This window comes from Pezoporus flaviventris, unplaced genomic scaffold (genome assembly GCF_033815535.1).
Source record: "Pezoporus flaviventris isolate CSIRO_AGI_PZ_B2104156 unplaced genomic scaffold, CSIRO_AGI_Pfla_v1 ptg000007l, whole genome shotgun sequence".
Classification (NCBI taxonomy): domain Eukaryota; kingdom Metazoa; phylum Chordata; class Aves; order Psittaciformes; family Psittacidae; genus Pezoporus; species Pezoporus flaviventris.
In genome coordinates this window covers 74,306,631-74,328,176 of record NW_026892555.1, presented here as the reverse complement: position 1 = coordinate 74,328,176, position 21,546 = coordinate 74,306,631, and the positions used below count along the sequence as shown (strand labels likewise).

Here is a 21,546-nt window from a genome sequence, read left to right as displayed (position 1 = left end):
CTGTCAGTACTGGTTTCCACAAGTGATTACTTCACACCAGTGGGATAAGATCTCAGCCTAGAGCAAGGGGAAAACAGGTATGAAGACGTTTAGGTTAAGATATCTGTTTGGAATGAAGATATTTAGGTAATAAAGATAACTGTTCAGAGATCAGCTGGCCCTAACAGATTTCATTCTAAAATATTTATGCAACTGGCTGAAATAAAGCTGTTCACTAGCAGTTATTTTGTAAGTTATTCTTAGGTACAAGAGACAGCCTAAATGCAGGGTAACCTAAGAATGGTAAAAGGAAGCGAGCTGGAGAATTTAATAGGGATTTTACAGTATTTTCAGCTTCATTGTAGACCCTCAGTAACCTTGACACAAGAAACTAAACCATCTGCAAGTAGGAAAGAGACTGAAAGATCACAGGATTAATAGCAGCTAATGTGGTTTTGTAAAACATTAAGTGTGGCAAATCAATATAATTTTATTCTGCAATGGGAAAATGAGACATGGATAGAATAAAACCACAGAAACATAGAAATATGTTTTCACATCACAACAATAATAGAACTTCCAATTATGTCCTCATGATATTCTGATAAACAGGTTAGGAAGACATGATTTTGACAAAATTTATTACAGGACTATCTGGATAAAATCTGGTGCACGTGGGTATAGATCTTGTTGGGAAACTGTAATTAGAAGGGTAGCTACAGGTGAATTACCATCCACAGTAGAAGAGGCCTGCTCAGAATATGTTTTTACTTAAATCTTGTAATTAATAAATTTGTTACTGAGTAAAATCAAGATTATTGAACGTGCCGATGATGGAAAACAAGGCGAGGCTGCAAGTTGAAACATAACACTGGAATCCAAACTTACTTTGACAAATTGCAGAAATGATCCAACAGAACATGAAATTCAGTGGTGAGAAATGCAGTGTGCAGTTGTGCAAGTAAAATCTGAAAAACCTGTTAGAAATCAATCCTATGGGAAGAGATAAACAATGTGAACATAAGAAGGTTACTCTTAAAGGTTCATTTTTGAGACAGCACACTTCTGAACGACCCTTGTGTCCAGATTGTGAACCTGTTATCTAGTCCTGTTCTCCATATATCAGGAAAAGAGAAGAAAATTAAGTATCAGCTACATACACTGAATATTTTAGGCAAGATTTAATTTGGGGTATTTAATGGTTTTGGATACAATTGGAAAGAGGATGAGATCTACTGTATTGAAAAACAATGCCAGAAAACATTAGTTATCTGGACAATAAGGCTTCTTTACTAGGGTCTTGAACTGTAGCAAGAGGTACATACCCTTTAAAATATTGTCTCCAGAAGTAACTGTTCCTTCCCCGGAAGAAGTACAGAGCTGCAGTAGACCTGGTAGATATTTTGACCTCTACATTGGCTGGCTGGCTCAGCACCTGGGAATAGACTTTAGAGGGAAGTTACCTTAATCTATGGACTCTTAGGAATCTGAGATGAACAAAATCGCCACCAATTCCTAGGAATGTATGTGGAGTTTTTTGTGTCGTGCTACGTAAGATGCAATACTGGTCCTTTCTAAAGGAGTTTTTAAGGTTGAAGGCTGAAAAAGTCTATGCCATTGCATTCAGCAACCATTGTTGTTAATCCTTGTATTTTCCTATACCTAGGAAAGTTCCTCCTTTTTCTGATGCAATTCTTGGAAAGGACAAAATGGCTTTAAATCCCACCTCCCCACTCTTTCACTGCTTTGAGCTCTAGGTCAAAGAAGTCTCCCAAATCCATAGTTCATTTAAAATTCTGTTTGTCTCACAGCGATGGAACAGGTCTGGCTTGTATCAGACAGAAACACAACAGACAAGGGTAAGCTGCCTCTGGGAAGAGGTTGGGGTCTAGCCAATCAAAATTGAGACAAAATTGTTCAGTTATTTTGGCTTTTTTTCCTTCACGTAACAGTTTGTTTATCAAGTATTCTCTTACTGTAGGAGAAGATAACTATTGAAAACTGAGCTCTTTAATAATTTCAGATCCGCAGCTGAAGAATATCATGTTAAATGAAGTCTCATGTGCAACTTCTCACATAAGGCACTGCTGCAGTGAAATTGCCAAGAAACAGCTCAAGGAGATACTCTGGGATATGTAGATTGTTGCAGTTAAAATATCCTGGCTTTTTTTTTTTTGCTGAATACTAGGAGTTCTATGCAGAATACAGAGACTCTCACAGTTGCTCCTGCTGAAAAGCTGCCAAAGCAGCACTAAAATATCTGACACAGGACACTCCACAGGACTGAACTGGTTCTTGAGTCTTCATTTTGGTTATGATACAATCTAAGTGGCTAGTTATTCATTGTTACCATAGGTATTTTAATGTCAGTGTATTTCTCCTACAAGTAAAATATTGTTGAAAAATCAAAGTAATTTTCTGCAGTTGTTGCTCTCTTCAGGGTCTACAAAAAGCACACTGTATTGCTTGGAGAGCACTGAGTGATATTATCATCAGAATCTTGTTCATAAATTAACAAAGAAGATTGGCACTTCTTGGGGGGGGGGGTTGATTAGTCTTTTTTTGATTGGTTTTCTTATGCAGATGAGCTCTAGTTGCTCAAACATGATGGAACATTAATTAGGATATGTGGAAGGTAAAAACTAAGTGAAATGCAAAGGATATATAGATACCTGTAATTTAAGAACATTTCTTGAGGATATTGTTGAAAAATAAAAAGAAGAAAAAAAGTAATAAACCCAACCTAGATATGCAGACTCTATGGAACAAGATAACAGAGACAATATCAAAGGCCAAATTTCTCTGGTCACAGATTGAGGGAACACAACTGAATGAATCACTCAACACCTTAGAGAGGCTTCACCAGCTTTTTGTAACTGATAAGAAGGGGTGTAGAGGGGCAACGAGAGTATCAGGTATCCCACAGGAAAAAGCAAACTTACTCTCAGAGTCTTTACCAGGCTCTTGGGAATGGGTGAAATTTATTACAGGGTGTTTAGGGGAAAGAACTGAAGGCAGGGAAAGGGTCAATGCCCTTGTCCAGCTGAGCTCCACATCTGATCACTGCTCTGTCCTATATTCTTGAGCCCTGTTCCTCACTCTTTCCTGTGTGACCCGGCTCTCTGTGTGAAGGCGTGTGGAGATGACTCACTAGCACACTTCAAGTTGGACTAGCTGGGAAGTTGGAAGAGACAAGAATCTGGACAGACAAAAGGTCAGACATGGAGATGAGTTAAATGGGGCCATGGGTCCTGAATGAACAAAGAGTGAAGGTGCATGAATGTACACTAGTAAAGTGATCCTCTGGAGAGGGGGAACAGGACTTCACTGTGTTGTTCATTTCTGTGTGAGTGCTGTTTATGTTTAGATGGGTGCACACTCTGCTCATCTGTGTGGCCCACTGTGTGCATCCTGTGCCTATGCATCTATTCGGAAAGCATGTTAAGCCTTACTAACAAATGATCCCAATAACAGCAATACCAGAAAACAGAATATGTAGGAGAAATCTCTTGGGCTTTAAACTCCTCTAGATTTGGCAAACATTCATACATACCCCAAAATTCTTAACATAATAGCTATATTATAATTTCTATTCAAGAATGATGGGGAGGAGGGGGAAGAGGCAGCAGTGCTGAATTGCCAGATGTATAATCTTGTATTGTCACCTTTTAATTATATACCATCTCTCCATTAAGCCACTGAAGATTAGGTACAGAAAATTGACTAAATACTTCAGGGGAAGCAGAGAGCTAAGTCTAAAGGTACTGCTAACTAAATAGTCATAGTTTCCTACATCTGCTTAAGAAAAGTAGGAATATGATGATGTACAGAGAAGGAAAACAGGGTCCCTAAGAATAATCATGGAAGTCCATATAGTCTCTTAGGATAAAGGGGTATGGCTTAGAGTCAATATGGTACTAGAAATGAAGCTTGACCTGAAAGTAGCAACAGGTCTGCACAGAGCTTGGCAGTACAAAGGAAGAAACCTGAAGGATAACAGAGCTGGCTGTAGTAGACAATAACAGTGAAAAGAAATCAGGTGATGATAGATATACAGAGACAGGAAATCAAGAGCAAAGGAGACACCTGTGATACAGTAAGTGAAATAGCCTTCTCCATTGCTCTGGAAGACTAATAAAGCGCCATTGCCTGTGCTGGTCTGAAAGGTTAGTCAGGACTGTTACTGTAATAGTCAAGTACATCATTTTGGCCATTCTCCACAACAAAATACAGCAATTTCCAGTATAGGGTTGGCAACCTCACCTCTTCGGTAACATGTTTCTTTGCCAACTACTTGTAAGATGGAAAGCTGAGACCACCTGGCAAAACAGTGGAAGAAAAGAAGCCCACCAGCATAACAGCCATAGTCTATGCAGTCTCTGCCTTTCACTGCAGTTTGCGTTTTGGTGGCTTGCCCACTCTGAAGTATATTGGCTATTTTTAGGGATTTTTTTGTATCTTGCTTATATATTGTCCCTCAGTCAAAGACCTTTCTAGTCCATTAGTGTGTGTGATACCGCCATCTTACAAGTGAAAAAGTAGAAACTGGTTAGATGGAAGTTACAGACATATCCTGGCTCAGTGAAGACCCAGAACAGAGCATCCTGACCCTCAATCATCTGTTCTAATGACAGCCTCATATACATGTTAAACGGAACAGACTAAAGTCTCTTATCTTTATCACTGTAACAACCTTGAGATTGTTACTGGATATGTTAAAGTTCCAGATCACATTTCTTATAACTGACTAATGCAATATCATACCCAAGAACAAGTCACTAAAAAACTGCTGACAAAATATCCTTTACATACCAAAGTATTTTCCTTCACCAGAAACCACTGAGCATTACTTCTATACATGAAATCTAACTGAAAGATAAAATTTACGTCTTCTTCAAATTAATGTTTGCCATTTTAATACTTTTGAACACATGCTGCATTCCAGAAAGAGGCATTCTTCTCTCTTTTGAGCTCTGTGTATGAAAACAAAAACGTAGCTTTCAAGAAGGTTGTATTTTTTCACCACTAGGGACTACTAAAATGACATGGCAGCAAGATTAAAAGCCTCATATTTTGGTCTTGTGGCTTAATAGTGTTTTTTTACAAGAAACAGAGAGGCAGGTCTACAAAGTGAAAGGCCATTCTAAACATAAAATTCATATTAAGGGTATGATGCTTGATGCAATTAGGTTAAACTGCAAACCACCTTGCAAGTTACTCATTGGAATAAACAAAAGGAAAAAAAACAACAAAGATGGATAGTTGCTCACCAGCATTTTTCTGCAGAATATGTTCAAACTTCCAAAAGCACAGTATTATTCTCTGTTGTTTTATAACAGCTGAAAATCTCCCAGGCATCACAAAATAACATAAACATAACCAAAGGCCACTGAATCTAATACGATTTTCTGAATTGATATCCTAGAGTAAAAAAGGAAAAGATTTGCCATCTGAACTTTATGCGTGACAATAGTGACTTATTTTAGGGACACAGTTGACATGAGAAATGTCAAAGATTTTTTGTAACTCAGTTAAAAGGTTTTACCACTTTTAAAGTATTCTTGCTGTTGAGTTTGTCAGAGCTGTTCCAGCACACTTTAACATCTTTCCCAAAGGACTGACGCTGGGACTAACTATGCTACGTTTGAACACCAGTTGTTCTCATAGCATATGGCCACAGTAGAAGTTGTGAGATTTCCAAAATACAGCCAAAATCACTGGCTAAATAAATCTAATATAAATACATTTTTAATAAGTCCTTGATGAAAACAAAAAAAAAAGGGAAATTTTTACAGTAAGATTTATAAACATTTTATTTCCCTCTCTGGACTTTGTAATACTTTACAGCTTACTGCTACTTTTCTTTTTTTTTATCTTCTTGCATGAAAGGTATGAGAATACTAAACTTGGTTATCTTTTCTTTTTAAATTTAAGCAGGTGGTGCTGATAAAACATATCTTTCTGTTTTCCATTAAGTTAAAAATAACACAAGGGAGGTCAGGTGTGTTGTAACACAGAGATTTAAGTAACAGGATTAATGAAAATAACAGGTAAATTTTCTGCTGAAAAAGCATAGGGTAAGAAACTCGAGTTTCCCTTCAACAGCTATTACCCTGAAACTGAAAGAGCAGAAGCAGAACAGGAAGTGAGGCAAAACACATCCTGTCCCTTGTGCTCCACCTGTTTTCTTGATGCATTTAAATGTCATGCTAAAGACTGTCACAAAGAATGCCGAATAGTGACAGCCTTCAACAGAGGTATCAAGCTGGAGAACTTCTAATTGTTTAAAGGATGTTTCATTATTTTTTTTATTATTTCCGTTTTTATAACATCATTGTGAAAATCTGATCTCCCAGTTAGAAAAGCGTGATGCTGAAAACTTCCATAAGAAAAAGCATTGTACCTATCCACTGCACACTCATCCCTTTACACTTAGGTTGAATAGCCATTTTCCATTGGTAGCAACTGATGCTCCTGCATTGCTGAAAATTATTATTTCTAAACAAGTTAGATCATAGAAGTACGATTATTACTGAAACTATGGGATGAAGACAGGCACTCTCTCTCTAGTACAGATCACTTATGGGACTAGAGATACCCAGTTATGCAGGATAGCATGTAGGAAAAAGCTGTAAGACTGGTTAACATGCAAGAACCAGATGATATCACACAGTCCGAGATTTTTTGAGACAAATTAATTTTGGGCCTGACAGAGAGAATTATCAGGCAAAGCATGAGACAATCAGACATCTGCTTCACAAATATGAAGTACAGAAGAGTTCAGCTGACTAAAAGAAAAGAGGAAATGAAGTAGTTTTGTTTCTTGGTCCACTTGGCTTAAATGCCCTTTTTCCAACAGGGAATATCAACATTACTTATTGGTACAGTGCAAAGAAGGGAAAACTGGGGTTTACTTTGTTGAGGTCTATTAAGGTTACAGGAGTCTGTCTACATTACATCTATATCAGCGCTAAAGTTCACAGTAGTTGCTGGGCCTCGGTATGTACAGGGCATGCTGGAGGACCTTGGGCGTATGTTGCTAACAGTGCTCTCCTGACATCACCTATCTGTGACTTCATCCTTGGTGATACTGGTGGGGGAACCACTTTGTATGCACCAGAAACATACTTCAGAAATTCCAGGTATGGATGGAAGGAATATTATAAAGTGTCCTCTTGCACACTAAAAAACACCAGTGTACATGCCACGCAAGAAGACTAAGAGTAGGAAGATTCTTGCAAAGAATCCTTGCTGACTGTTGCATACCCATGCAGCTTCAGTGGTTTGGGTTTTCACAAGAGCAGGTAAACGTATTACCAGCACAACATTTGATAGCTGGTAGCTATCAAATGAAACTGAGAAAAAGGATCTGAATAGGTGTCAGGTAAAACATTAGTTTCGTGAGCACTGGTAAACCAGATCAACAGTCTTTGTAACTTGAAGGTATGCTGATTCAAAAAAGCAGAAGTGTGTGATTGTCACACACAGAACATGATGTCCATGGAGTATAACAGCCAAGTAAATTTAGCTTCATCTTTCCTCATACTGACTAAATGTATTAGAGAATAGGCTAGAAAATGAGCCGGCACTTCATAATTACAAGATATGCCAATTCTCTCATTTCACTTTCAAGGTAGGTTAATATCTCAGTCCTATGCAATATGAGGTCTAACTGGATGCTCAATTTACTGGTTCCTTGAACTCTGACAGACTTTCACACTATAGAAAAATATGAAGTAAAACTCAGACATAACTAGATTAAATAGAAGGATAATTGATATAACAAGGTTTCACTAACTTCAAACAATGTAATTTTCTGAATCTGTGGCAAGACTTCTACTGCCTTTTGCAGGGTGGTCATTATTGTTGAGATGGATTTTTGCAATACACAAGTACTATTGAAAGGCGTTAGAAAACTAAAGGTACAACATGGTTTTGTAAGTGTTATACCTTAACCTTAAATGCTTTTGCAGCTCTAAATGTGTTAAGGGATATATTCTAAGAATGGCTTGGCATTTCAGTTGACACTAATAGGGAAAAAAGTGTTTTGAAATATTAAAACTAGACAGTAATTTGCAGCAGACTTTACATCGTACTGCTCATAAAACTGGGTCACATGAAGATAGAGTGAGATTACTTTCTTTCACGGGATTAGTGTTTAGAAATAATTTCAGAACATTCAGCTCTTCGTATAGCGTGTGCATGTACAGGATACAAATCTATAACATCAAACTTTCTTTTACTGGATGCTGAAAAGAACAATTTTTACATTATACTAAATTTTGTTTCAAGTTCTGGCCATTTGTCTTCCAAATGATAATATACCAAAAAGTTGGAAAACCCCAAAACCCACAAAAACCAAAACCCCACAAAAGCCCCAAACCCTCTTTAATTCAGATTTAATTGATAGGAATAATCAGTACTAACCCTCTCAGTATTTTTATGTTTTTCCTTTGAGTTGAGTAAAACTTCAATAGGCTTATAAAACAGGAACATTTTAAAAAAGTTTTATTATTAAATAGTGCAGTCCCCTTACTATAGCTTGAATAAGAGTGTTGACCATTTGTGACTGACACAGACAACTGAATTCAACTGAAATTTTACCTTTTTACATAATTTTATAGGAAAACCTGACATATTGAAAATGCCAAATTACTTAGGAAATTAATGGTGCCTATTAATTAAATAATAATTCTTAAAACGATTTTTTTAAAGTCAAGCAGGTCCAAAAGAGGTTTTAACCCAGCAGTTTCAGAGTAATTTTTTTCATAACTGTCTGTCTGATCATCTGTGGATGAAGCTGAGAATAAGAAAATCCCAGTCAGGTCCTAGGGAATTGAGAGTTGTCTTCAGTACATACAATCCAACTTCCCCAATGCATTCATTTACAAAAGCTGCAGGTACTACAAATTCAACTGTATCTTCCTATTGCCAGTCGAGCTTAGCACTTCAACAGTAATTTACTCATAACCAGATGGAATCAAAACCAGCTGTGTCTCAGAACAGGAAACACCTTATATTTCTTTAAGAGACTACTGCTAAAAAACATTAACATGAGATTAGGGCATGAGTTTATGCAAATATATTTGTGCAAACCTTCTCTTGGACTTTATTTTTGTTGCATAGGAAGCCATCTCCATCCCAGGATTTACAGGTACTTTGCTGTTGGGTACAAAATGTTGTATATAATATTGTGTAGCAATTTAGGAAAAGTGGAAAATACAGATAATACTACTATAATTCAATGGTGACTTGACTTATTAAAGATAACATCATAGTCAAATAAGAGAGAAGAAATTTTAGTTATTTAAATTCATTCCCACTTTGGTTTCATTACGACACACTAAGATACTGTGTCTCATGAAACATGCTGTTTTTTATCTAAAATATACTTCAATGGATGTTGTGACAAGTGACACAGTGACGAGTGACAAGACAGTAATTGCAATAATTTCCTTAAAGCATTGATCTAGACTTGAAAAACTAATTATGCTTAGCTGATTTTTCAGTTTATTCTTAATAAATAAAAAGGGCAAAAACCATGCTCTCCTGATTATATTCCAAACTGGCTAAAGATTTCCTGAAATATTAATCTGCTTCATAGAGCCAATTTTACTTAAGTTAGTTATGTTCTCGGAATTGAAAGCTCCCACTGACTTCAGTGTGACAAAGGGGGATGTTTGACCCTGACCATGATGGAGGATCTCAGCAATCTTCATATGAAGCACACATTTAATTTTATATATAATCTAAAAGTAAAAAAGTCAAACCACTCAGGAAGTGCTTCCTCTTCTGTCCAAAAATTCAGAAAAAAGATCCTCAACTCTGTTCCAAGAACAATTAAATATGGTTTATGTCGACACAGAACAACTAACGCTTGTGTCTAGGTATCCAATATTTTTGAGGCCTTGTCTAACTGCCGACCAGTGTTCCTCCACTGCCAGCTTCATCTTTTACCTGAAGATGAAATTTCCAAAAGAAAAAAATATATTTCTAGTTAGGAGGGAAAAGAATCACTGGCAACTAGCTATAGCAACATGCAGGCCTTGGGCATAAGCTTAAACATTTTGCTATTATTATTGATCTTTATAATAGTAATTTAGAAGACAAAATATTTGATAATTCTATTACTGAATTTAAATCTATCCATGTTACTACTTTTTTTTTCTTATTTTCTAAAATTTTTACTTGTTTTGACTTTGACCAAATAAAAACTTGAGGCCTCAAGAAACTTTGTAAATCTTACAGGCAAATATAAGTGGCAAAGATGCTTCTGCAGCTCCTGTGCTTGAAACTCTTTGCCTTGATATATAACGATTTTCTTTTCTTTTTCCATCTTTTCTTCAATTAAAAAAACCCACCCAAACAAACCCTTACAGAACTTAACTAAGAATTAGGCTACCCTAATTAGGCTACCCTAATTCTTACCTAATTAGGCTACCCTAATTAGGTACACCACTCCCAGGCACAAACCAAGTAAGCCTTAGATAACGAACAGACTGCCAGTACCTGAAATGGCTGGGACTGACCAAAAAAGTGAAGAGTCTCCACCTAACTATGCTTTTGACTTGTCAGAACAAGAGGCTTAGTCACTGAGAAAGAAGTAGGCAGACAGTGACTGCTACAAAGAAGGCAACCCCTTCCAAAAGTCAGTTCCACTCCTTTCTACCTTTTTACCCCTCATTGCTCTCCCTTACCCTTTCTCCATGACAGCAGCAAGAGGAGCAACAAGGCATTTCTGAAGCCTGGTTTAGTTCCCTTGTCCCACTTCTTCTCCATATCCATAAGCAGGGCTCAGTCCTGACCCCTTCTCTGACCTCCCCTAGTGTCAGGTGCTGAAAAGGTGATGCAGGCAGAGTCAGGGAATTAAGCAGTAGGAGAAGGAGTGGTTCTGTGAATCCTGTGGTGTCTTAAGGTGAATGCCCTGTTACGCGAGATAGTGATTAGAAAGGAGGAAATTTTGTGAGAGAAAAACAAAACTGTCTCCAGACTCCTCCCAGATTCCTCCAAAACCCTTCTGCCTCCAGTCCTCACTTCCCCTACAGAGGGTCTGCACTCCTTAGATACCTTATTGCTTATTACTCCTCTATTTAACTTCCAGGCCAACGGCTTCCAGACTTACAGACTAGTACTTATCAATCAGTAACGTTTACAGTGTGGGGAGAGTTTGGTATCTTAGGTGCATCCTTCACCAGCACACTCTGCTCATCCTCGAATTAAGCCAGATAGGCATGATTCTCAGGACCGTGAAATGCCCCTATTAAGTGGCTATGTTTCAGGGGAAAAGAAAGGAGGACACAGCCTGTTTCTAGCCATCTCTTTATTGACAGAAATACCTCTCAGGTCTGAAGAAGAGGCTGGCTGCAGAAGATGGATCACAAGATGCTACAGTCAATCTAGGATGCTATGACACCCAGTAATTTTATTATCAAGTACATCTTGAGGTTTAACAGTGAGGTGGTGACTCTAGGTATCTACTGCTATAGTATACACTGCTGCAAGTCCAGAGACAGATGCTGATCTCAGCCTGGGAATCACAAACCCAATGTCTTGCACTTAACAGACATTATGTTCTTCCTCCAGATGCTGATGACAAGCTGCTTTTTTCTTTTCTCTGTCCCTGTGAAACAGCAGCTACTGGCGGGTCTCTCCTTACTTTGCAACACTTTGCGAGTTTGAACATTTGTCAAGAAACAGGACAGCTGAGTTACATGTCTGGGAGTTTCAGAGTGGAAGACCAGTCTGCTTTCCAGTATAGGGCTCTAATTATGAAAGGGTTAAGTTAGCAAGCAGGGAAGTTTTATACCTCCAGCTGCTGATTTCTCCAGCCTCAGACATCAAGACCAGACCTGATAATGCTATTACAAGTTTGGATAATGGAAAGGGAATCAACTTTCCTAATTTTTTTTAAGAGGAAAAAATGGACATACTCTTAATTGCTACAGATTTATTTAACTATTTACTGTTACGGCTTCTTGAATCGCTTAACCCTATGGCGCATCTTTGAAAACTGGCGTCCTCATTTGTGAGGCTACAAATAGCTGATAAATGAGCTGGCCTCAAGGCAGTGCACGTAACATTCTGCATTTAATCCTTTCCTGGGTAAATAGTGAAGGTGAAATGAAGACAAGTTATACATGGAAATAAAACAAAGAGACCACGGGCAGAAAACAAGTCTTTCATGGTGCTGGACACAGCACGAGGAATGGGAAGGGACGACATACTCGTGAAAGGAGCTGGCGGAACCACCACCTTAGCACCTTAGCGAGGTGCAGCTGGAACTTAGTGGGGTGGTGTTTCTGCCCACGGGAGCGCTTGGGAAGCTGCGAGAAGGCCAAGCGAAAGGTGGCAGCAGCGAGTCGCTCTTCAGCCAGAGCGCGGCGGGGGATCTCGCCGGGTGCCAGCAGGCCGAACTCGACGGCGAGCCGGTCTTGTTACCCCACGGCCGTTAATAAAGCGCTCCTGTGATGTGCGCGCCGGCCGGGCCCTGACACGGGAGGATGGCCGCACCGGGGTCTGCGCTGACCCTCGCTTTGTCCCGTCCCGCGGGGGCCGCCGGCCGCCTCTCACACCGAGGGGAAAGCGGCATCCCTCCAGTCCCGTGCTGCCGAGCCGCTGCCGGCAATTCACAGGCTGTAGGCGTTGCCCTGACGCCTCAGCCGAGAAAAAGGTTTTCCCGACTGCTATGCTGATGCTCAGGTGGCTGCGAGGGTAAATTAGCGGTAATTACAGCAGGCAGCAACCAAAAACCTGGTGTTTTTCCTCAGTCACCAAAACTGCGCGGCGAGTTACGAGGACCGATGGAATGGCAACTTTCAGGTGAGTGCTGCAGCCGCGTTCTACACAAGCTTTTCAGCGAAGGGTTAAGCGTGCGTATCTTAAACATGACTGTCACACACCTTGTCCTCCCTGTTCTTGCCAAGACTTATGAAAACATCGTAGATTTTCAACCTAGGCTTCCCAAGAATGGGGAGGGAAAACCAACCGAGCAGTGGAACCGGCTCTCCCTTCCCTGTTGCTTTTACCGTTTGTCTGCCAGACCTCAAGTTTCAGTCACCCAGCCCAAGTCAGTGGGCGTACCTGTCAGTGCCTAGCGAGTGCTCCCCACCGACGCCCGCCCGCCGGCCGGCCTGCCTGCCTCCCCTTCCCCGGCAAACCACCATCCCCTGGCAGTGGGGGGAAGGCACTCTTGGGAGGCATGGGGGCGCACCCCGTTGCGGTGAGGTCGGTGCACCTGGCCCGGCCCTTCCTCAGCCCCGCCAGTCGCAGGCAGCGGCGGCGCCTCAGCGGGAGCGGGGCCTCCCGCCCCCTCCCTCCCCTTAGCGCCGGCTGCTCGGCCGTGGCGGGCGGGCTCCTGCTGGGGAGGGGACAGAGGAGGGAGGAGCGGAGGCAGGCGGAGAAGGAGGGAAGGAGGCAGGGCGGGCGGGAGCGCGGCGGCGGCAGATGCTGCGGCGGCGGCTGTGTCTCCTTCGGCCACCTCCCGCGGCCGGTGCGCCCGCCAGGCGCGCTGCGCTACGGCGGCGCCGCGCAGCCTGCCCCAGCCGCCGCCGCGGCCCCGCGCCTCGCCCGAGCGGCGGGGCGGTGGGTGCCGAGCCCGCCTCTCCCCGGCAGCCGGCGGGCAGCTGTCCTGCGGCGGAGCCCTTCGGACCCGGATCGGCGCGCTCGCACGGACACGGGGACTTCACGGACGCAGACGCACGCCGGGGGGCGGGGGGGGGGGGGAGGCAAGCCGAGGATGTTGCAACTGGGCAAGGTCAGGACCTTGCGGTGAAGCCCGGGGCCGTTGCTCGCCTCCTCCCCCCGCCCTCTTTCATCCTTGCCTAGCGGACTGAGGATTTGCTGTTGGGTTTTGGTGTATGTTTGGGAGAAAGCAGGCTGAATCGGCGCCGATTGGTGAGTACGACAGACACCGTAATGGTGCCAGGTTCTCCCCCTCCTTCCCGCTTGCGTGATATTTCCTCTTGGTGCGGGCTTCTGTAGTGCTCCCCTCATCGAGGCGAACGGGATGGGCTGGGCTGCTGGGATCTGTGCGAGAGCTGTGCTTGTGCCTTCAAGCATTAGGGTAACAAAGTGCGTTTATTTCCCTTGTTTCTTCCTCCCGCGCCTCCCTGCCCCCCCCCCCCCCCCCCATCCTTTCCCTCTCTTTATGTTAGTCGTTGCTTATGTAGGGCATCCGCGGCACCGTGTCTCCCGACGCTCTGCACTGGAGTACTCGTTATGGCAGTGAAGTCATGGGCTGAGGAGGAGGAGGAAGGGGCCCGGAGACCCGCGGGCGGGGGCAGCGCCCGGCCCTGCTCGGAGCCGGGCGGGAAGTGCCGGCACGATGGCCCTGGCACTGGGGCGGCTCTGGGTGGCGACGGCAGCTCCGTGTGTCTGTCCGTGCGCTACGGGGAGGGTGGTGGTGTCTTCCTTTGAAGCCACCGTTTGCGAAATCCTGCGCTCGAGGAGCGGTGGGAGGGGAGCCGCGGTGTGCCCGGTGGTGTTTCGTTGATCTATATTTAATGGCTGAAAGGAAAGATGCTTTTCTTTCCTTTTACCCCTAACGTACTCTTATTCTGGTGTGTAATGTGCTTGCATCGATCGGTCAAAGCGTAGGTTCAGCTGAATCGAGCCGCCACAGAGGAGGTGCAGCAGCGCAGGCGGTACGTGTAATACACAAATTCCTCTGGCCGGGGATCTTTGAATAAAATAAAAACCCTGAAGAGGAGTCATTTTAGAAACCATGCTATATTTCCCCTGGAGGGATTGGAGGCACGAATACATAGAATATAGAATCTTGTGCAGAGACATTTTCTTTCTGATACTTTAAGTGTTAGAGTGTCGTAATTAACCTAGCGTGTTGTAGAAAAATACCCCAAACATGCAGAAAATATCTAGAAATGAATGTTCCTTTATTAAACACCCAACTGCTAACTTTATCGGCTGTTTTAGCTGATACTTATGCCCTTTAAAACATGTATGCCTTTTTATTGGCTGTAACAGCGTAAAGTAAAAACTTCATGGTGCAGGTTTATTTTCAGACTGTACAGCTAGTCTGTATGTAAAGTGAAAACAGTGAATCATCTTGAGCTGTGGTTCGTAGCAAACCTCTCTGTGGGGTACGTCAAGACTTGCATACCTCAAGATAGCGAGAGAACTACGCAGAATTATATGGAGTTTATATAAGCCTGTTGTGAGCTTCTGCAAAATCAAGGGAAGGAAAATATCTTTTGTTATCCTGTGTTTAAGGATGTATTCATCTTGTCTTAAAAAAATTACCTGATTACCTAACTCATGTAGGCTGGATTGATGCGTTTCAACAGCCCTAGTCAGCTGGTCAGTGTATAAACGGCATGGTGCGAGGGAGTTAGGTGCAGGTATCCAGGGGAAGCTGCTGCACATCCTACTTGTGGGCCTCTGGGGCTCAGATGGCTTTAGGGCTTTTATGAGACTGTATACCTTTACATGGTTTATCTGGGGAGAGGCTTCAACCCTAAACCCAAACCATCTGGAAGACTGTGATCTGTAAGCAAAATGTGGAAGTTTGTGATGATCGAATACCCTTGTAAGACCTAATTCTGAGGCAAGTTGGTGAAGCTGTCTCTTTTCAGTCAGTGAATGACCTGACCCTTTGGGAGCCTTGACTATCAGTCTGCATCCTGCAGAACTGCAGAGAGCTTGCGATAGATCATTGTCATTAATGAGAAGTTGATTAAAGGCTTGGGACTGCATTGAATGTGATTATGTTGAATGTTGTAGCACTGAAATAGGAGATCACATCTTGATCACGTTGTTCAGAGATGGTTTTTGCAGTCTGTTATATAAGAGAGGCTTGGGGAAAAAAAAAAAAGAGTAGCGGGCTGTGCTATGTGTACATACCAAAGGAAATACCCCTCAAAGCTGCTGGTGGGAAGTCAAGTGTTTATTTCAGTTGCATGACTTCTTGTGGATTGCAAGAAAGATGCTTTTGGGAGGGAACTCCAGCTTCTGTGCCCCAGTTCTGTTTATCAGGTACCTTAACAGAGTTAAAAGCAGTAAATAATAGCTCATCAGTGACACAAGCTTGTGACTTCTGCTGTAGTTTAGTGGTTTTTTTTTGACTAACACTACTAAAATAACTTCATCCTCACATAATGAACTCTGACAGACAGCTGCACAAAATAGAAATAGTAGCAACTGAAAAAAAGGTGTTTGCATAATTCTGATTTGCATAATTTACCTTTGCTGATGGATGGTATCAATTTGATGGCTGTGGTTTGGTGTTCAAGTTTGTTCCTGAAGACACATGTAAAATCAACATGCTACAAAGGAAGTGCTCAAGCAGCTTATTTTAAGGGTTTTAAGAAATGCATTTTTAAGTAGGGCTGTAGATTGGCATGTAAATGGAGCAGATAACAGAATCAGCAGAACTCATGAGTGGCAAATTTTGCACTAAATTTCAGATACATTTTGTGTTTCATGGTTCAGTGTGATATGATTTTTAGAGCCTGCCACTTGTGGAAATTCCAGCATATCTTTGTTAGTATTTCAGATGTGTATTTTGACAATTCCTAAAACCAGCTGTTTTCAGCAGTATCAGCAAGATAAGGAAAATACATTATTACAGTACTCTTTACTTAAATAAGGACCTGTGGTTTTGATGCTTATTGATTGGGCTTGTAAGTCATGAAGAGTTTGATATTTCAAGTTACAGCTGAGGTTTGACAAAAATGAAATTGATTGTTTCTCCCCTTTGAAGGTCTGAGTAAGATCTTATTACAAGATGAGTTTTGGATGCTTACTTAACTGCACAATATTAAATGTAGTAGTCTAATTATTAATAACATAAAATTAATAACATAATTATTAATAACATAAAATCATCAGCCTCAATGGTGACAGCATTTTTAAGTATAGCACATTGGTTTTTCATTTTTGAGAATGACTCTCAAAAAGGACTAAAATACATTTGCTTTTAAATGAGATTGATTCTCTACCTCCTCATACCTCTTGCCCTCTGCCCCGGACAAAAGTCACTCCACCTGTAAAACTGTAAATCTTTCTGATCTTTTATCTATTTATTCATCCCCCACCCTCCAATGGGGGCATTCTCTTACGTCAGTATGAACTCTCCATGCAGGACAGGTATGCAGTCCTCTGCTCATACACTGCAGAACATCACCCTTTGGCTAATGGCTCTTCTCTAGTTATGCTCACTTGGAAAGAGGTCTGAATTGCAGCATGACACACTAAAACAATTTCTTCTATCCCCTTGGGATGTGCTAACTCAATGTTATGAATGGGTTGTAAATGCTGATCACCTGACCAGATTCTTTGGCAGTATGCTGGACAAAATTTAAATTCAGTAAAACTAAAAAGGAAATATGGTGTTGTTTATGTGTAAACTGATAGCCAAGTGAATAAGATTTTTGGTTTTTGTTATTGTTGTTGTATAGTTGCCACTAAGAAATGGAGAAACATCTCAGTATCTATGAGAGCAAATATTTAGTATTTGTTTAAGTGGCTCTTGGCATGCTAACTCACAGTGCATTCTGCTGGCTCTTAAACTGCCTGTTCTACTTTACCAAATTCAATTATAGTAATAAGCAATAACTTCAGGAGATACAAAGCATGGAAGAATATGTATTATCTTGTCCTTTTGGCCACTGCCTATTTTATTGAAGTTTCTGAGAAAAAAAAAACAGGCTTCTAATGAAACTTTAAAACAGTAGTTCTCAGACCTACCCAAAAGATAGTAACTTTTTTCAATTCACATGTAAAATAACCATGTTTTCTGTTATATTTTATTAGGGTTTATTGCGTTATCCATTATAGTTCTACTGTATGACAGACCATTATTTTCCACTTGTTTTCATTCATTTTAAGAAGCCACAGATAGACAGAGACCACTTTGAGCTGTAACAACTAAGTCAAGAACATCTGTGAGTCGAAAGGGTTTGTCAGAAAAGGTTATCCGGGGAATGATTTTGCATTTTTCCCCTTCTACTCATTCCTCTTCTTTATTTTTTCTTGGAAGTTTGCAGTTGATTTCTTCATCTCCCAAAAATCTTCACAGTACAGAAACTTCCTTTTGGCCAAGAAAATGTCAAAAATTGACAGTAAAACTTAAATTTGTCTGCTTAGTATAACATCAGTATATTCTTTTTTTTAAGCCATACGTACATTCTTCTGCCCTAACACAGTCAATTAAGAGACACCATAATATCCCTTTACAGCTGAATTTTTGAAGGGAGACGAATGATAATGCAGGTAGCTTAAAAAGAGATTCTGATCTCTTTTTTAAGGGGTTCCTAATTGTTCTGAAGTCGCTGGCTGAGACTTAACTCTTCCATATTAATTTAGATCAGATTAATTTCTTTTAAATTAGTAAGATGTTTGGGGCAATAATGAGAAATAAGTTTCAGAGTGGTTGTAGAAAATTGCTGTACCTATTGGCACTGCTAGGATTACCAAAATTTGTAATCTGCGTCCTGTAAAAGGTATGTGCCTTCATTCATAACCAGCAAGCAGTTTGGGAGGGTGGCTGGCAAGCATCTCAGGGGTGTAATAAAAGGCTCCAGGCAATTAATTTCAAGGAATGTATTGTGTTTTAATTCCTGCTTTCCAGGAGGGTACTTCTGCCATTTTTGAAGCTGGGTATCTGAAAAGCAAGAAAATATGCACTGGATGTTGAAAACAGAACATGTGAACCTTAAATTTTTTCTTTATAGTATTCCATCAAAATACTGAATCTTGGGAGCGTGTGTATGTCTGGTACAGAAGCTGATGTACAGGAATGTGTGTGTGTTCTGGTGTGTTTTTTTTTATATCAGATTAATCTGAGTGAAGAATGTAACTTCTGAAGATGGTGTACGTGATTATCTGAATCAAGTCTTGGTATTCTGATATTTTCTCCTAATGTTGTACTTGGCTGGGTAGTAATTGGGTTTCTTTGAAAGCAGGTAGTTGTTGTCCCAGTCGAATTTGCTTGTTTAAAAATAACTGTTGCTCTTGCCAAGAGGTTGGCTGTTATTTTACCTGTTTGGCATATGGGAAAGCAAAAGCCTTTTCATGCTCAGTTTTTGACATGAGAAATGGTATGGCAGTGAATACAGAGGTTCATTTTCAGTGAAAAGCAGAGTGAGAAGGCAGAAGGCTAGGTCAGAGAATGGTTATCAAAGGAAACAGTAGCTTAAAGGTTTTCAACAGTGGAAATTGCTCAAGGTTAAGCAACAAAAGCCTTTCTGGGCAAACCTTGTTGTTGTCATGTATGCCAGAATTTTTAGAGAAATGGAATTCTTTAAGGATACCCAGAGGCATTCTTATGCCATCTCTTTTGCACATTTTTTTCTTCCAACTGTAATTCAGGGCAGCTTTTGAGCACGCCTAATCATCTCATTTCTGACTGGTGCGATACATCTGAAAATGACATTCTGTGCGATTTAGAAGCTGAAGTCTTGTGGAAAGTCAGAGTTGGGCTCCTAAATGGTGTGGATGCTAAATAAAGAGTGGATAATCTAGTGAATTCGTACAGATCAAAATCTAGGTCAGTCTTTGAGCATTTTGACAAGTTTTAACAAAATGACTAGTCATATTCAGCACTTTCTGAATATTTCTGATGAAGTACCTGTGTCCTTGATTACCGCGTGATGGTATGATGGTAACCTGAACCTTGAGTTCAGTGCTTAACCTTGTCTGACCTAGTGTGCTCAGAAGCGAAGTGAATAGAACAAAAGGGCTTTGGGTATTTTAAAAAGTTTGTGCTTTAATGAAGGAAGTTGACAGTAATTGATGAAGCACATAATTCCTGCTGTTCTTACTGCAAATGGTTTTGAAGCTTGAGTTACAAGAATAACGTGACTTTATATGTGGATTTCCACTGTAGTACTGATGTATGTCATCTGGCAGTACAGGGGAGAACTTGAAAATGTGATAGTACATCTCTTCTTTGTGTCAGTAATGTAGAAAGCTTAATGCATTCTTAAAATTATCATTGTAATTAAAATGGCAGAAGACAGTTGGCTTCTGTTCCCTTTGTTTCTGTTGTTGAACCATATTCATAGCATTAATGACCTGCAGAAGAATTTTGAGTAACGGGGTTGGAAGTCCTGCTTAGGGATCACCAAGTTAATTCCCAAATGCCTCTCAGATATGTCTGCATGATTTTGAGAAGGTAAAATTTGGTTAACCCTGGGAAAACTAGCATTTATATGGCACCGTACTCATTAAGTGCGAACTACTACAGATGCTTTTATTTTACTGATGACATACAGCATCCTATGGGTGAAGGCATAGGAGAGATGCCACACCGTTTCCTCTTCTTCTGTATAAATATGGTGGCACCTTAAAGATTTTATAGGTTCAGAAGGACATATTTTTGGTCAAAAGAGTTTCTGACAAGCTTGGCAGATTATTGCACTTATTTTCCACTTCTGACTTCTGTTGTCTTTACCAAAAACAAGTAAATTATTGCACAAAGCCTCAAGGGTCTAGGGGGGCTCTGACTTTAGTCTCTTCAAAGAAGAATGGACAGGTTGAGCTTAGTTAAAAACGTGCATGTCTAATCAAAGGGTAAATTTAGAATCATAAATTTTAAGAACTGACATTAGAAAAAAAGTCATGATAACCAAAAAATCTTTTTCACATAAATGGAAACATTGAACAGAAGCCATAGTATATGTGAGAAGCCTAATGCAGTGTTCTGTTAAGCAATTATTTAATACTCCTAGGTAAGTAGGTTCTTTTAATGTGTCATTACATGTGGGTGTTGTTTTTGATTTTTTTGTTTTGTTTGGTTTGGGGTTGTTTTTTGTGTATTTTTGGTTTTTTTTTGTGTTTTGTTTTTTTTTTTTCCGTTTTGTTTGGGTTTTGGTATTTTTTGGTGGTTGTTCCCTCCCCCAGTAAAAGCGAATTCCAAAGCATATATTTCTAGTCAAATTAAGGAAGTTTGTTAGCCTGCTTTTTATGAGTTTGCTTCCACTGGGATGTTGTGCACTTAATTCTCAATGCTGACTGTCATAATGAGCACTCCAAGGATGGATAATGCTCCTCATTTCAGAAAGGAATAAACATTTTCTTGTATTCTGTGTCAGCTTATGTAGCATAGATCTATGCAGCAGTTATTTTAGGTGGATGAAACTTAACCTTTACATCTCTTCTTTGCCCTTTTGAGGTTGAGCTTTGATTGGTTGTCTTAAACGTTCCCTCTCTGTAAATACCTTTTAATTAAAAGTAGCCAAGATTAATCAGCTTTGTAATACTTACTTTTCTGTCTCCAAGTCTAGGAGGTACAGTGCATGTGTAGGTCTTGCTGTCTTTTTTTTTTTTTTTTATTCTAGTCTGTTTAAAGAGATGTGAATTTTTGGTAGTGAGTAGTAAATATTTCTCTTATTTCATGTCTATTGGCATAAGAAGACTAAAACTGAGCAGAAAAGACACCTGTTTTTGAGAGGTCAAACCAAGACTTTGATCATGTTTTATGACTTCCGTTTATCTTAGAATGGCTGAAACTCTGCACAGCTAGATTAGGAATTTAGTTTGATTTCCAAAATAAGATTTTTATTTTTTTTTTCCCTTTAGTAAGTGCAGTGTCAGTATTTGAGGAATACG

The 21,546-nt window shown here is 40.5% G+C and overlaps 1 protein-coding gene across 3 annotated transcripts in view; it reads left to right on the top strand.

Moving 5' to 3' along the window:
- The first annotated feature begins 13,692 nt into the window (after positions 1–13,692).
- CTNND2 (catenin delta 2) overlaps positions 13,693–21,546 on the top strand; it is a 645,610-nt gene continuing 637,756 nt past the window's right edge. Inside the window, exon 1 of one of the 3 annotated variants that reach the window (XM_061449215.1) lies at positions 13,693–13,872. In XM_061449215.1, the coding sequence (XP_061305199.1) occupies positions 13,836–13,872 (37 nt within the window). In that variant the 5' untranslated portion in view covers positions 13,693–13,835. The remainder of the gene's footprint in view (positions 13,873–21,546) is intronic. The other 2 variants (XM_061449216.1, XM_061449218.1) reach the window with 2 other exon arrangements.